Source organism: Primulina huaijiensis, chromosome 5, assembly GCF_012295235.1.
Source record: "Primulina huaijiensis isolate GDHJ02 chromosome 5, ASM1229523v2, whole genome shotgun sequence".
Taxonomy (NCBI): Eukaryota; Viridiplantae; Streptophyta; class Magnoliopsida; order Lamiales; family Gesneriaceae; genus Primulina; species Primulina huaijiensis.
Window position 1 is genome coordinate 18,219,035 of NC_133310.1, and position 18,025 is coordinate 18,237,059.

The following is an 18,025-nucleotide window of genomic DNA, read 5'->3' on the forward strand; positions in this document are numbered from 1 at the left end:
TATATATATATTCTGCTTGTGTGATCAATAACATGTCTTTTCTGGGATGAAAATCGGTACAATACATTAAAAATATGGTACTGATATATGATATTCGAATATCAATTATTTCAGTACTAATATATGATTTTGATTACACAAACAGGTACAACAAATATTGATATTAATGACACATTTGTCTTTTTGGATGAAAATCGGTACAAAACATTGAAAATATAATACTAATATATAATATTTGAGTATCAACTGTTTTATATTTGTTACAAAAGATAAGATTATAAGCATAAAATTAGAATAATTTTATTGATATCAACATCTGTTTTAGATCCACTTGGGTCCCTTTTGCGATATAAAAGCAAATGCATTTCACTCACTTTAAAAAAAATTTAATAAAAATTTCATATTATAAATACATCATCAATCCATCATTTTTTTCATTCATCCTCTCACTTTCAACTTCATTTTCTCTTATTCATTTCATTCTATATTCGTATTTTACTTGAGATGAATGAAAATTTCATTGGTTCTTTTACAAATATTTTAAATTCTCCAAATTTCGAAGAAAATCTATCTTCTCAAATTATTTTATATTTTTAAAAATTATTTGTAATTAATGATTTTAAAGAAAGATCATTTTTATTAAGATATTTAAATTGAGTGCGGTCCGACAGGATCGATTAGAGGGATCATCGTTGAGCTACGATAGCTCGATTCTTGAAATATTGAACACTGATAAATCAAATCGAGATTGATTTTCAAACCAAGCGGAAGACACTAAAAATAATTCTTCGTAGAAATCGATTAAATATTTTGTAAATAATTTAAAATATATGCAAGTTGAATGAGTAAAAATATTTTGGTTGAACCATTTTATTAAACACTTAGTATGCATTATTTTGATATTTGAAGAACACATAAAATTCTTCAACAATCCATCTTTAAAAAACAGTGGAAATGATAAGTAAATGTAATAAATAAGTAGACACGAATTTGTTTATGGATGTTCGAAGATTAACAACTCCTACGTCACTGCTTTTTCCACTTGGGAAAGATCCACTAGAAGACTTTGATTTATATAACACCTTGTACAAACCCATTTCAACTTAGGACTTATCTTTTGCCTAATTGAAACTCCTAGCACACTCTGGATTGTAGGCCGCAACCTCACAATCTGCATAATGTTTAATGTCTCTTATGCCAAGTCTACAAACACAATCTTTAATGTCTTTGTGTGAAGACTCACTCAATTAAACTTTGAAGTTCAAATCTCTTGTATATGTGTGAGTGATTGTGTGTGAGGAATTTATCATTTTAAGTGTACATCTCAAATGTATCCTCACACAAGGGCTTGTGCTCTCAAATAGCAAATTTCTTCATGCTAGCTGCCCATGCTTTGAATCCCCTTCAAAATCTCTTGTTTGATCTTTAAGATGATGTATTTATAGAACCCAACAATGATATATACGTTAAACACAAGAATATGACCGTTTGTACTGTTTATGAAATTGCAACGGTCAAATTCTCCTTGATGGACATTTTCCAGAGCTTAAACTGGTCGTTCAGCGGTTCAAACTGGTCAGCGGTTCAATCTGGTCAGCATATCAACCGCAGATCAACTAGTGTGCTGTGTAGAACTAGTAGTTTCATCGCCATTTATCAGCATATTAAGCTTTGATTCAGACTTTGACTTCTGATTATGATTTGTAGATCATTGTTTTATCTTTCCAACGCATACTGAATCGCTTCATTCCATTCATCGAGATGAGAGATATGGCTATAATACCGCAACTGCGCATATCAAACCGATTGTTGTTTTCGTGCAATCAGTTTGACCTAGATACCATTCGATTTTTCCCAACTGACGTGAAATATGACTTATTCCGAATTGAGTTTTCTGATCATTTAAGTTGGCGGATTGTCATTTGAATGATCCAGTTGAGAGATATCATCAAAAAACCGAAGCTTGACATAAGTTCATTCGTGAAATACGACTTGTTCCAAACTGAGTTTTTTGATCATTCAAGTTGGCGGATTGTCATTTGAATGATCATGTTGAGAGATATCATCAAAAAACCGAAGCTTGCCAGAAGTTCATTTTGGCTAAATTCAGTTTCAGTTTCTTCCTTGTGTTTGCAACTTCACACGTAAGTAAATATGTTAGAAATACAATAACAAGTTTTGTGAAAATCAAAATCAAGATTGTGAACATGAAATGTTCCAACACGGTCCATAAAAAATTTGGATTGTGGATAGAAATATAGTGTTTTTATATAATAATAATATGACAGAGTAAATACCATAAAAAAAGTTCTTGCATTATGGATTCTCTCTTATTACTACTTAAAAATATATCTTGGGCTGATGCTTGCATGCAACATAAAATATGATTTTATTTTGAAATTTATATGTGAAATATAATGATGTTAAATTAATTTTTTATTTAAGATAATATTTGAATTTCAATTGTTTGATATATATTTTTTCTTTTAAAAATGATGATCATATCAAGAGGATACAAAACCTATAGTTTAGTGAAAAAATACAGATTATATAGGATTTTAGGGAGAAAACACATTTTTTGGACTTTGGTACCACCCATAGCCTAAATTTAATACCTGACAAAAAACCATATAAATATTTAAAAAAATAAAGAGAATATATATATATATATATATATATATATTTACTTTTATTATGATATTTATTTATCAACCATAATTATTTTTATGTGAATCGATAAGATGACATGACAATAAGTGGATATATATATAAAAAGAAAGCAGAGGTTGTATTTACTTTCTCCCACCACACGACGTTGACAAGAGAAGCGTTGATGTTGAAGGTTAAAAAAGTGGAAAAATGTAATATGTTTCAACCCTTTTTTAAAAAATTCAAGCCATAATTTTTGACTTCCTACAGAACTGACAAATCCGGAGGAGCACGGGTCGTATTTTGTGAGACGGATCTCTTATTTGGGTCATTCAAGAAAAAATATTACTTTTTATATCAGAGTATTACTTTTTATTGTGAATATCGGTGGGGTTGACTCGTCTCACAGATAAAGATTCGTGAGACCGTCTTACAACATACCTACTCAAATATTAATTAGAAAACATTTAAATATTAAAATATTTAGTTTATGATTACATTAAAGATAAATGATAATTTAATTAATATCTGTAAACTTGCAGGAGTTCAAGCATTCAAACCTAAGAAAGCAAAGGTGTCGGTCAATACGTTTGAGCTCGAACTTTGGCCTAATGAATTCAAACCTTTTCCATGTGTTGAGTTCAGATAAATAAAGGGTGACCAGGCAAGAATACTTCACCGATGGATTCAACATGGAAAGTTTTCGTCCTACTTCTGATTCTCATCTTCCTGAATTTCTCCATATCTTCTGCTTCGATGGATATCATAAATAACATTCGAAGTGTTAGAGATGGCGAGACTATTGTTTCATCTGGTGGGATGTTTGAGCTTGGATTCTTTAGCCTTGGCAACTCGAAGAATCGTTACGTGGGGATATGGTACTACGGAATCCCGGTTAAAACAATAGTTTGGGTGGCAAACAGAGCAAGTCCACTCACAAATCAGGCAGGAGTCTTGAAGGTTATGGAGCCAGGCGTTTTAGTCCTTGTTAATGACACTGGTGAAGCTGTATGGTCGTCCAACAGATCAAGATCTGCGCAGAAGCCGGTTGCACAGTTGTTGGATTCGGGAAATCTTGTTCTAAAAGATGAAGATGCTGATGATAGGGAAGAGAATTATCTCTGGCAGAGTTTTGATTATCCAACTGATACATATCTACCAGGTATGAAGTTTGGGTGGAATTTTGTAACTGGTTTAGATGTGTACCTTGCAGCATGGAAGGCCAATGATGATCCAGCTCCAGGAGACTCGACGTATCACTTGGAACTAACAGGATATCCGCAAATAGTCTTGCGAAGAAATACCATGGAAATCACTAGATATGGACCTTGGAATGGCATTTATTTTAGTGGATTTCCAGACGTAAGAGGGAACCCCACGTATTTTTTGGATTTTGTGATGGATAAGAATGAGGTGTATTATCAAGAAAATATCATCGACAGGCTAGTTGTTCGGAGGCTTACGTTGAATTCAAGTGGAGTTGTACAGAGGCTTACATGGGTAAATCGAACACAGCAGTGGGAAGTTTATATGAATAGACCAGCAGATAATTGTGATAGTTACAGCCTTTGCGGTGCTTATGGGATATGTTATATTCAAAATTTTCCAGCATGCAGTTGTCTGGATAAATTTGTGCCAAAAGATTCAGAGGGTTGGATTAAAACAGACTGGTCAAATGGATGCATTCGAAAGACAAACTTGAGTTGCCAAGGGGATGGATTTATAAAGTACTCAAGGATCAAACTACCAGATGTCCGAAATTCATGGTTCAACGAGAGTATGTCGCTTAAAGAATGTGAAGTGGAATGCTTAAAGAAATGCTCATGTATGGCGTACACACAGTTAAATATAAGAAATGGGAGTGGATGTCTTCTGTGGTTTGGGGACTTGGTAGATATCAGATCTCTGAGTGCAGATGGACAAGATATCTACATCAGAATGGCATCTTCTGAAATAGGTAAGAATTTCAGATCAAACATACAAATAATCCTCAATATCTGTCAATCTTTTCTAGATTCTATATATCTTTACTTTAACCTATCCATTTGCACGACATAATTCGAAAAATTTTCAAATCAAGAATCTGATACAGCCTTTGTTGTCTTCCACAGAAAAACGTACAGTGACTAACAAGCTTGAAGGGTTGTTAGACTTAGAAAACCAGTCTTTTAGGTTTCTGGTCTGCTTTTGGGCTTATGGCCTACATGGCTACACCCATAAAATTACTCAACTTGCATCGAACTTCATATGAAAGGAAATCAAGCTAACCAGGTCTCTGTTTTTGAATATACTAAATTCCTTGAAACTTTGGGATAAATATTCGAATTCTTTCTTATTCATGCGACTATATATACACACTGTTATAACCTGCTCAAAATCATAAAATCACATATGGGACAATACACATGACATCCACATTTCTACTCTTATGTACATTCAATTCGTTGAGTTGCTTGAAAAGTACCCGGGACACGCTGACTTTCTTGTATTCCTAGTTTACCACTTTATTATGCTTTTCTATGAATCAGAATTCGGGGAGTGAGGGATTGTATCATGCATCTTTTCAGCTCCAATAGCTTAAAATTTGGTTAGAACTTGTAACTCCAAGATCATGCTAAAATTTTGTTAGGACTTGTAAGATGTTTTTGGAGCAAACAAGTTGTTAAATCTGAATTGAGATCTTATGATTTGAACGTGAGAATCATGATACTCTCACCACACTGCAAGCATTTATTTGAAATAAGTGTCACCTATATTGCAGACTCTAGAGGAATGAAGAGAAGAATACTTAATCGCGAGTTTGACACCAATGATGGGAATAATTCTTCTAGCTGCTCTGAGCCTCATCCTGTATATTTGGAAGAGGAATAAAGATTCAATCAAGGGTGAACAAGGTGAGCCAAAAGTGGCGTCTCTGCTTAAAAACTATAAAAAAGTAATGAAAGTTCTAAAATTCTCGAGGAAAAAGAGCCATCTATTCTTTTCCTGTGATAAACTCTACATCATCATGTTTTATGCAGCAGGAAAATGTAATGAAAGTGAACACAAAGAGTTGGAGGTACCTTTCTTCAAATTAGCTACAATCCTCAAAGCTACTAATTGCTTTTCCATTGAAAACAAGCTTGGGGAAGGAGGTTTTGGACCCGTTTATAAGGTAGAATTTTCTCTGACTTAAAAAAAAAATTTGAAAATAGAAAACAAGAGAAAAACATTGAGTGGGATCGTTTTTTTCATTCATGGTTTGCTTGAAAAACCAAAAAAACAATGTTCTTGGTAACCTTATTGATCAAACATGGCCAATAGTGAACTTCAAATGCTCGCATTCTGATCTCAGGGCATGCTTGAAGGGGGACAAGAAATTGCTGTGAAACGTTTATCAGGAACCTCTACTCAAGGGCTCGATGAGTTGAAGAATGAAGTAATCTCTATTGCCAAACTTCAGCACCGAAATCTCGTGAGGCTTCTAGGATGCTGCATTAGTGGAGACGAAAATATGTTGATATATGAATACTTGCCAAACAAAAGTCTAGATGTGATTTTATTTGGTGAGTATCATACTTGTACATATGACAGTGCGTTAGAGCACGATATGTACGTGACTTTTACAATTTATCGAACTAAAATTGTCTAACCAACGTTTTGACCTGGTACCAAATTATCACTGACAGATGAAACAGCAGGTTATTTACTTGATTGGCAAAAACGTTTCCATATTATCAATGGAATAGCTAGGGGACTTTTGTATCTCCATCAAGATTCCCGATTGAGGATTATCCATCGAGATCTCAAAGCCAGCAACATATTGCTAGATTCAGAAATGAATCCAAAGATATCGGACTTTGGAACGGCCAGAAGTTTCGGAGGCAATGAGACTGAAGCTCAGACACGTCGAATAATTGGGACATAGTGATGAGAAGTCTTAATTGTTCGAATATATTTCTGTTTCAGTTCTTGCCACAGTATTATCTAATAGACACCCCATTTGCAGTGGCTACATGTCTCCAGAGTACGCAGTGGATGGGATCTTCTCCGTAAAATCAGACGTATTCAGCTTTGGGGTACTAGTACTAGAAATCGTGAGTGGAATGAGAAACGGAGGATTTTCACATAGTGATCATCATCTCAACCTTCTTGGACATGTAATTTCTGTCTCCATTAGTCTGCAAACAGCTCCTATCAATATGATATTTGGTATAAAGAAGTCTTAAAATTATGATCAGGCTTGGATCCTTTACAAAGAAGAAAGATGGCAAGAAGTGGCCGAAGCCTCTCTACGAAATCCTCAAGAGTTGCCTCAAGTGATAAGGTCGATCCATGTTGGCCTGTTGTGTGTGCAGCACAACCCTGAAGATAGACCGAGCATGTCCTCTGTGGTTTTGATGTTGGGTAACGAAGGCGTGTTACCCGAAGCCAAACATCCTGGTTTCTTCACAGAAAGAGAGCCCATAGTTTCTCAAGATTCAACAACCACGCACGCAACGAATTCACCTAATCAACTCACCATCACCGTGCTAGATCCCAGATAGGAAATATGTTATGCTGCAATCTTATTGTTTGTGCACTTATCTCGTTGATTTGTTGCATGTGTAGTTTCGGCCTATCTGCGTGTGAAGTCTCATCTCTGGATATGCGTTTACAAGGAGAAGTCAGAAATACACCAGGGGTGGGTAAATGGATGGAGCTCATTATCGAATACCATGTATGAATTTTTTCCAGCCAAATTATTTTATTCGTTAGTTCTTTTAAGTTGATTGTGATTTTTAATATAGTACAATTATATATGAAATACATATCTTTTTTCAAATCGTTATTTTCGAACAGTAGATCAAATAACTCAGAGACATAAAACTAGGAAATTATAATGAATGAAGACTTGGGGAAGGAGGTTTTGGACCGATTTATAAGGTAGAATTTTCTCTGACTTAAAAATTATTTGAAAAATGAAAACAAGAGAAAAAAGTTGAATAGGATCGTTTGTTAGAAGGTCGAGAGTGGAAGAATAACTGTCTATTGATGACGATCACTGTAATATACAATACATGAACGACCCAAAAAGGATAATTATTCTAATCACCTAAGATCAAGACCGTGAATTATAAACAATAAATTTAGAATAAAAGGAAACAAATAAATAATTGGTATTCAGAATCAATTTTTCTTTTATATCTCTATTATGGCCCCTCAAGATGGAGTTCCGAGAGGAAAGCCCAATCTTGTCTTTGAGTAACAAAATGCGTGGTTGTGGCAATGACTTGGTAAGAGCATCTGCTGGTTGGTCTATAGAGGAAACATGGGCAACTCGAAGGGCGCCAGATTGGACTCGGTCTTGAATGAAGTGGAAGTCAATTGCAATGTGCTTCATTCGAAAGTGGAACACCAGGTTGGAGCATAGGTGAGTAGTGCCAACATTGTCGCGATCGGACATTGCGGGACATAGACGCCAAGTTCTTGCAGAAGTGAGCATACCCAGATTAGTTCAGTCGAGGTGGCAACAACTGATCTACATTCGGCCTCGGTTTATGATCAAGCAAAGGTATGTTGCTTCTCGGAACTCCACGAAATGGGATTACACCCCAAATAAACAACATAAGCACTCGTAGAGGAGTAATCATCTTTATTACTTGCCCAGTTGACATCAGAGAAGGCATGTACATAAATGGAGAGTCACGATGGAGAAGAATGCCATGATATGATGTTCCACAGAGATAACGTAGAAGACGCTTAACAAATGCCCAATTATCAGTCGTCGGTCGAATGCATAAACTGCGAAATCTTGTTGAGAACAAATGCTATATCGGGCCTGGTAAATGACAGGTATAGGAGGCTGCCGACAATGGTTCTGTATTTTGTAGGATCACTTAAAACAGAGCCAGAACGTAATGTCAGTGATGTGCTTGTGGTAAAGGGAGTAGTGGCTGGTTTGGACTTGGTCATTTTTGTACGGTCCATAAGATCCAAGATATACCGCTGTTGAGAGAATAGAATGTCATGTTTATGTTGAACAGCTTCAACACCAAGAAAATAGTGTAGTGGACTAAGATCCTTGATAGAAAACCTCTGAACAAGTAGAGACACACAGTTGCTAACAAGAGTATCATTGTCACCAGTTGTGACAATGTTGTTAACATAAACAAAAAGATATATAAAATGATTATCAGATTGTAGAACAAATTATGACGTGTCTGCATGAGAGTTCTGAAATCCAGAAGCAATAAAAAAATGATGAATTCTTGGTACTATGCACGCGGAATTTGTTTAAGGCCATAGATAGCTTTACAAAGCTTGCAAACGTGTGTGGGTGTTCATCATTAGCAAATTCGGGTGGTTGAGCCAAGTAAATATCTTCAGTAAGATGTCCTTGCAGAAAGACATTGTTGACATCGAGTTGACGGAGATGCCATCCACGACTAACGATAATACAGAGGACGAGGCATATGGTGGTGAGTTTGATGACTGGGCTAAATGTGTAAATGTAGTCGATCCCAGAACGTTGATGAAATCCTTTTACTATGTGGTGATCTTTGAACCTATCAGTAAAACCATCAGGATGTCGTTTAATTTGGAATATCCATTTACAACCAACAACATTTTGAGTAAAAGAAATGGGACTAGTTCCTGTGTCCCATTCCGAGCTAGAACGCCGTATTCTTCAGACTTGGCCTGACGCCATTTGACATCTTTGAGGGTTTGGACAGAGTTGTAGGTTCCAATTCATCAGATTTGGAGATTTGGGCTATAAGGTTTAATTTTTGAATTGGTTTATGGATATCATTTTTGGCTCGTGTAATCATTCTATGTTTCATTGGTTGGTTGAGTGGAGACAAAAGTGATGGGTTGGGTGACAAGGATGTTATGAGATGGTATGCTGCTGGTCGTGGAGGCCGAAGATGTAGCAGAGTCTGGAGACATGTGGCGTGAGAACCTGAAATTCCAGCAGTAAGCATTTTGCAGCAGCTAACAATGTTCCAGCAGCTACTAATATTTCAGAAGATGATATTTTTCCAGCAGCAGAAGAATTCAGTAGCGAGATTCTAGCAGATAGCTACTGATTTTGCTTATGACTTGTAACTGAAGCATTTAACATAGAAAAAAGGCTGTTAATGACACATCATGGCAGATTATGGCCATTAATAGGGAGTCCAACAGTCAGAATTTGGCTTATAAATAACACTCTCAAATATCTGAAATTGTTGCTATACAAATCCTGAGTTATCACTTGAAATTCGAGCTAAGAGAGTGCATATTTTCGAGCTGTAAAATCCAGTAGCGAGAACAAGCAGATTCCAGACTTCAACAATCAAAACTTCTAGCAAATTACAGTAAGTGGGCTTATGTATAAATGTCTTGAAACCAGTTTGAAGACTTTTGTTTTGAAGCAAAGTATATGTATTTTTGATTTCTGATATGTGATTTTTGAAGCACTGAAACCTAGTGAACTAATGGTAGGAATATATATTCTGAACATTACTGAATTCTGATTACTGATTACTGGCCTCACCCCTTAGAGGAGAGAACATATAGGGGACTGATATCAGTTTAGCCATGAAATTCACAAATGTGCTCAGTGCTTACTTTCTAAATTTCTGATTTCTGTTCTGAATACTGATTTCTGAATACTGATTCCTGAATACTGATTTTTGTTTTGAAAATAAGAGTTTCTGTATACTATTTGTATTATTGTTTCTGTTGAAAATGATTTCGAAGATTGGGAGTTATTCCCGTCTCCGCTTACTGAGTGACGACCATATTACTCACCCATCAAACCTATCTCAGATAAGAACGAGGAAGAACTGTTAGAAGAAGAAGTGGAGAACCAGTTTTGGGGCTGGTGAAGAAGACTGTTGTTTTTAAATTTTAAGTTACGTTTCCGCTGTATCTGTTAAGACGTTGTTATGTTTGGTTTTACAATTTCGCTGTAAAACATTAGTATTTGATTTTGTATCAGACAATGAAATATTCAGTATTATGAGTAAAAAGACTGGTTTTTGAATTTTGTACTTTTGAGACTTGTTGTTTTCGAATGTAAATTTGAGAGCAACGTCGGTGTCGACCAACCCCCTCCTTGGGGCGTGACATGTGGGGTATGATGGTGAAAGGAGCATCACATGAAGACATTCGTTGCGGTTCAACGTCTAATGGAGTTGTGAGTGGCAGTTCCGCATTTGGTGATGAGATAGGGATGACTGGAGGAATTCAGTCAGTGACAGTGGTGGATTTGGGACGAGGTAATTGTTGGGATATTAGGGAAATAAACGAGGTAACATCGCAGCGGAATACCAACAATGAATAAGATGAACACCAATATTTATAGTGATTCACCCCAAGATTGGGCTACGTCCACTCTAAACCTCTCAAAGAGATCACTTCTTTATTAATAACAAAGAAGACAAGAGAATTGAGAATACAAAGTATTTCACTCAGAACACTCTGATTTTAACAATCACTTTCTCTCCACTAATCCTATTCCTTCCAAGGATAAACCCTCCTTAAGAAATATCACACTAAATCATTTATCTCACTTCTACACTTATGCTTGTAGATGAGAGGATTTTGTGTTTTTGGTGTGATTTTGGAATGAAGAATGAATGAGTATTTAGAGGTGAAGTTTAGGGAAAAAACAAAAATTAAAACCTCATTGCTTACGTAATCAAACCAACCATTTTTGACTAATCACAAAACATGTGTTAATTATTTGTCAAAAATGATGTGCCTTGAATTCAAATTATTGGCTTGATTTGTTTAACAGCAATTGGCGATGAAGAGAAGTGAACGGAAACACAAACTCGATAAATTTTACATGACGAGAGAAGTATGTTTTAGAGTTACAAGTGTCAAGACATAGGCAAGCACGTTGGGTTAATGAGTATCCAATGAAGACACACGGTTCGGAACGAGGATCAAGTTTGTGAATGGAATAAGGTCGAAGCCATGGGTAGCACAAACATCCAAATATCCGAAGTTTCGAATAATTTGGAGATTTGGTAAATTTTTCCAAGGGAAATGAAAAGTTTAGTGTTGGTGTAGGTAAAAAATTGATGAGACGGACAGCGGTGGCAAACGCACAAGGCCAGAAATTCAATGGCGTGGATGCATGGGACAAAAGGGTGAGGCTAGTTTCTACAATATGTCCATGTCGTCTTTCTGAATAGTCATTTGTGCTCTGGTATATGAAGCGGCGGCGTGGTGAGATGAGAGATACCATGAGTAGTTAGATAGTTGGCAAGACTAACATATTCATCACCATTATCAGAGTAATTAAAATGTGATTATTTTGTTATTGAAATGGTTTTTGAACATGACTTTTAATTTAATAAAAACATCATGAAGGTCAGATTTGCGTTTGAGAGGATATAATCAGATGTACTTGGTGAAATGGTCAACAAAAATAACATAATATTTAAACCCATCAACAAATATAATATAGTTAAAGTTCATACATTAGAGAAGATGATATCAAGTGGTTTAGAAGAGAGAAACAGTGAAGTAGAGAATGCTAATTTATAACTTCTAGTACACTGGCAGACATTACATAGAAACTCAGATGACATAAAGGAAGATAAGCCTAAATGATATTGGGAAATAATATGTTTAAGAATAAGCAATGCGGTGTGACCAAGTCGATGATACCATGCTGATGAAGTGGTCTTGATACTAGAAAAAGCAAATATTAATGGAGTATATTTTGGGTTGGACATTGGCCACTCATAGACTACAGCCTTCTCTCGACCCTGAAAGAGATTTGTCTTTGTAATAGAGTGCCATTACAAGAAAAGAATTTGGTAAGAATTCAACAGATACATCGTTAGTTGTACAGATTCGAAGTTTGTGCTCAAGAACCTACGCTGCTCTCGACAAGCCAACCAAGTGGCTCATCTACTAGCCAAAAGTAGTATGTAAATCTGATTTTTAAGGCTTTAACAAAATATGGTGTGTGTGTATATATATATATATATATATATATATATTATAGATTCGACATGAAGATTTTGTCGAAGAGCCATTATATTCGATGCCAAAATCCACAACCACACGAGGCTTTGTTCACGTGGACTTTGTCAAGAGACCGAGCCAAATCCACAAGCCACATAGGGTTTTCTTCACGTGGGCTTGTCAAGAGACCGATTATTATAATCTTTGTATTCTCTCGAGCATCCCATCCCATCCCATCCCATTTCGAATATTTTAATGGTAGGGATAGATTTGGGCTATCATCCATTTGGGGCAAGTGAAAATCACGTGGCTCATCTTCCTTGTGGACTGTAATAAGCCACGTGGCCCAAGATTTGAAGAATCTTATATTGCTTTTTCTATTATGCCACGTCATCAATCAATTTTAGAAAGAAGACAAGTCCACAAATATCCCCTTTTTTAATATTTTAATTTAAAATCGAATATTATTTGAATCAAAGTATTCATAACATATTTAGAATAAACACTAAATTCCTTAAACATTTTCGATAAGATTATCCAAAAACGAATATCATCCATTCATCATATCATATCATTAAAATTTGTTAGATGATTTTATTACATTGAATTTGATATACCATAGGTCCATCAGGGTTAGGCCCAAACCAGATTTATGAAAAATCCATCACGGGTCTAGGAACTCTCCTTTGAATATCAGGTTTGAGTGTTCAGTTCATTTATTCACTATATTATTTTTCAGCAATACCCCTAGCTGCTCTTCATTTATATCCTCAGTCTCTGACTTGAGCGTCGGAGGGGTTACGTCGGGATACTCTCCCGGCCTCCTTCTAACGGTCTTCTTCGTGATTTCAGGCTCAGGACAATTTTGAAATCTGCATCTGGATTAGTGACATTTGGTGAAATCAGACCTTAAATTTTTCGAGAGTATCAGAATTCAAATGTTATTTTTTTTATTAAATTTGTTTTTACAAATGAAGTCAAACATAGTTTTATCTTTTGTTTTGTACAAATAATAATAAGCCACTAAGAATCATGGCAGTTGGTTTTGTTGTTTAGTGGTTGAATAAAAGTAAACATGTTTTGATGAATTTAGTTTAATTTAATTAATAATATCAAGTGGTTAAAAATGCAACTTGCGCTTCTCCTTGTGCTCAGCTCCACCATTACTACTCTTCCAACTCTCTGGTTTCTTCCCTTCTTTAAAATTTCCGAAAATATTTGCGGTTGGGTACAATCGAGAACTAGCACCAGAAGTTTGTTGAATCCAATGGCGAACAAGGGTTGTGAACTGTGCAGCAAACCAGCCAGAATGTTTTGCGAGTCGGATCAAGCTCGACTCTGTTGGGACTGTGATGAGAAGGTGCACGCCGCCAACTTCTTGGTGGCGAAACACAGCCGCACGCTACTCTGCCACGCCTGCGCCTCTCCCACGCAGTGGAAAGCTGCTGGCTTGAAGCTCCGCCCCGCCGTTTCGGTCTGCCGTGCTTGTGCTGAGGGTGAAGGGAGCGGCGGGTTTGGGAATGGGAACCGAGATTGTGATTCCCAAGAAAGTGAGAGCGATGATGGAGAATATTACAGTGATAGTGATGAAGGTGAAGGTGAAGATGACGAAGGGGGAGAGGAAGAGGAGGGAGAGAATCAGGTTGTCCCCTGGTCGATCTGCAGTTCAGCATTGGCGTCTGCGGCGGCTCCGATGGTGGCGAGTTCTTGCAGTAGTGAGGATGCTGCTTCTCTTTCCTTGTGTAAAAGAACGCGGGATGACAACCACCCATTTGAGTCCGAGGTTTGTTCTTCCCCTTTCTTGCATCTTTTGAAATCGATTAAATATAAACTGATTCGGAGCGAAGATTATAAATTTCTACACCTAATCAGTATGAGACACTGTTATTGGGGCTCCTAATTTTGAATCTTTAATTGAATTTATGCAGAATGAAGAAGGTTGCTGTTCTTCACACAATCCGGACTCCAAGTTGGCTTCACATAACTTATGTATTCGAGAATATGAGAATCTTGATTCTTCGGAACGGACCCTGTCCAGACCACTGAAACTGCGTAGAACTTGGTCGGAGCGGGAAGATTCAGGCAAGAGTCCGGCTTACTCTTCGGCAGCTGTTGTCCGCACAGTCCAAAGATTCCAGCAAGAAACCATGGCAGATGGTNTGTCATTAAATAAAAAATTAAAAAAAAAAAAAAAAAAAAAGGAAAAAGGAAACCACACTGCTGAAATTTGAGGTAGATTTTTAGTTTTCGGTTTTATTTGATTAACTTGAGATATATGGAATATTTGAATGTTTGCAAGAGTTTCTATTTTAAGATGGGAATTTGGGATTCTTGGTGGTTGTATTTTAAATTTGTTTTAGAACTTTGAATGAACGGGTGTTGGGCGATTCTTCTCAATGACAAATATTGGTTCATTAATTCAAATTTTGTATTTTTTTTTAGTAAAAATGTTTTCTCCAATTTGATTTTTAGATATGTAAATGTCATTCAAAGTCACAAAGAAATGTCTTTATTCAGCTTATTTGTAATCGCTCTGCACCAAAAACCTTCTGAAAAAACAGTATTGAAAAATAAATGCAAGGCGTTTTATAATCTTTTCTTTTTAAAATAAAAGCTTTAATTAATCACAACATTTTCATTGTATTACGTTTTTTTTCATCCAATATCTTTTTTTTTAAGGCAAAAATTTGAGTAAGAGAGTTTTACGGATAGTATTTTGTGAGACGGATCTCTTATTTGGGTCATTTATGAAAAAATATTAATTTTTATGCTAAGAGTATTACTTTTTATTGTGAATATCGGTAGGGATTACTAATCTCACAGATAAGAATTCGTGAGACCGTCTCAATAGATACCTACTCTTCTTTTAAAATGTTTCTCTCACTCACTCACTCAATCTGTTCCTTTAAGATCGAAACAATGCAATTGAAAATAAATAATATATTACCAAATAATGAACTTGATAAGCTAATGCAAAAACACAACACAAAAGAGACGGATTCAATGTGAGTTGAATGAGAAGAGCCAGTTGTCTATTTTTCCAAGGCATATGTGTATACGTGGCGTAATCTTCACCGTTCTTTTCAGAATGAGACCTCTATATCTTTATAATCAACTTATGGGTTTTTTTTATTAGATTAAAGTAAAAGAAAAAAATCAAGCATCCCTTGATATATAGACGTGTTCAAATTTGAATAAAAGTTATTCATTTTTAAATATTAACTCAAACTCTAATTTATTTAAAAAAAATATTTAGCAAGAATTTCAAAAGAGAAATAGAGTCTAACCCATTACGGTGGTTTGTGTTGTGGGGTGATGACACATGTCAGAGTGCTTAAATAGTGTATTAAAGGGTGCTCGTAGACTTCTTATTTTTGCAATAGTACACTTGACCTTTCACATGTGTTCACAAAAAATCATCGTATGGTTCAAGAAAATCAATCACGGCCAGACTACGCATATCGGAGGTATGATGAATATGCAATAAATCTAGTGAGCATTGTGTTACGAAATATGATGTAGGAGACCAAACGGCTTCGATTGCTACTGGAGAAATACCAAGTCGTAGTCAACATGTGCAAGTGGTAAAATTGTCCATAAGTGAATGTTATTGTGGTAAATTGAAATGTTTTGGTATCCCATGTTCTCATACTATTGGAATCGCTAAATGACATTCGTTAGATCTGAAAAAACTTATGCAACCATGGTATAACATGTTTGAGTATTTAGAAACATATGAGGAAATTTCAATTTGTTGCATACGAACGATACTTGGAGACACTCACATTTGAATTGCATCACATCTTGTTAGACGTGAAATAAAAAGATGTGGTAATGATCGTTTGAGAAATGAGATGAATAGACCTCTAACCATGGAAAAATAACAACTAACAACAAATATGTAAACGTGCCACTAAGTTTAAATTTGTCAATTTTATATTTTAATAAATTGTTTTTGTTCACAAATAATTGTTGCATCGATATGTTTATTTGAGGAACAACTGATGATTGTCGCTTCAAGAGTATCAATGAGTGAAGATGAATCCATAATAGTTATGCGTTCATTTAACAATTTCTTGTTTGATTCGTAGTATGAGTTGGCTTGCAGTATGAAAATAATGAGGAAGTGATTTGTTAAAAAAAAATAAAAATTTCTGTTTTGTTGGTATGTCAGTAGTAATATTATTTATTTTTGCTTTTAATTTCTTATTATTATTATTAGTAATAATATTAGTTGAATACTAGCTTGGAAATAAATATAAATAATAAATGTTATTATTAATTATATAAATTATAATTAACTGTTGAAATCAATTATAATAAATAATTAAACATTTTAATAATAATAGTTACAAATCCTTATACATAACAATATGTATTACATAAACAATTTTTATTTAATAAAATTTGTGGCATCTGGTTCCACAATCAGGTAGACGACGTTGTCGATCACCTCTACGCAATTCAATATTATAAGGATTATTTGCTTGGCTTATGAAAACATCTTAATCATCGTCATCACCATCATTTTCATTGTTGATATCTGTATTTCGTAGAAATGGAACATGTGGTACTACATTTCTCTTGGGGTTCCATTCATGTACCCGTTATTTGCGATCAAAATTCAAGAGCTCCGTAAATCTTGGGAAATCTGAGAAAAATGGAGTTTGTAACCTTGGTCAACAAACGAATCTTTGGCCACATGTGAAGGGTCGTGTGCTCGGCACTTTTGAGGTGCTTTCAACACAATAAATCAATGAGCTGCAATAGCTCGTGTTCTAAGAATATTTACACAGATGAACACTACAAGAAAAAAGGCCTACGACAACGGTTTTTTCCCGTTGTTGTGGTCTTTTAAAACCGTTGTTAGAAGCCCTGTGGTTAAAGGGTGTGCTCAAAGACAACGGTGAAAAACCGTTGTCGTAGACGTCTAAAGATGACGGTGAAAAACAGTTGTCGTAGGTATATAAAACCATTGTTAAAGGTCCTGTGGTTAAAGAATTCGCTAAAAGACAACGGTTTTGGAGTGTTGTGTTAGTTACAATTTGCGACGGTTTTTAAACAACCGTCGCAAATTAATTTGCGACGGAAATCATCGTTAACCGTCGCTAAAATTAGCGACGGTCGTAATTAAAATAGTCGCTAAAGAGCGACGGTTTTATACACCGTTGCTAACTTTAGCGACGTTATTTTTTAAACTTCGTCGCTAATATTAGCGACAGTTTTTTATGCTTTCCGTCGCTATTTTTTTTCAGTAAAATAAAAAAAATTTCACTTTTAATATTTTAATAAATATACAAAAAAACTAACAATGCTAATTATATTCTTGATTTACTGTCGAAAATACTATATTCTTGATTTTAAAAATTTATTAAAATTTAAAGATAAAAACGAAATTAAAATTGTGTAAGGGAGAAAAATTTTAAGTGTTGTGAAGTGGTATGGT

At 35.4% G+C, this 18,025-nt stretch overlaps 1 protein-coding gene and 1 pseudogene across 1 annotated transcript; both read left to right on the top strand.

The window, feature by feature from the left end:
- Window positions 1–3,210: 3,210 nt before the first annotated feature.
- On the top strand, window positions 3,211–7,176 carry LOC140976757 (G-type lectin S-receptor-like serine/threonine-protein kinase At4g27290; annotated as a pseudogene).
- A 6,526-nt stretch (window positions 7,177–13,702) lies between these two features.
- LOC140977703 (uncharacterized) lies at window positions 13,703–15,059 on the top strand. Its single transcript, XM_073442449.1, has 3 exons — window positions 13,703–14,362; window positions 14,508–14,736; window positions 15,052–15,059. Exons 1-3 carry the CDS (start codon window positions 13,706–13,708, stop codon window positions 15,057–15,059), a joined length of 894 nt encoding a protein of 297 aa, XP_073298550.1. The 5' UTR covers window positions 13,703–13,705.
- The last annotated feature ends 2,966 nt before the right edge of the window (window positions 15,060–18,025 follow it).

What these genes read in the sequence shown, in the direction of transcription:
- LOC140977703 (XM_073442449.1), top strand. Translation starts at nt 13,706, where the DNA reads ATGCAACTTGCGCTTCTCCTTGTGCTCAGCTCCACCATTACTACTCTT. An exon ending in ACCACCCATTTGAGTCCGAG is followed by an intron (nt 14,363 to 14,507) that starts GTTTGTTCTTCC and finishes GAATTTATGCAG; the next exon opens with AATGAAGAAGGTTGCTGTTC.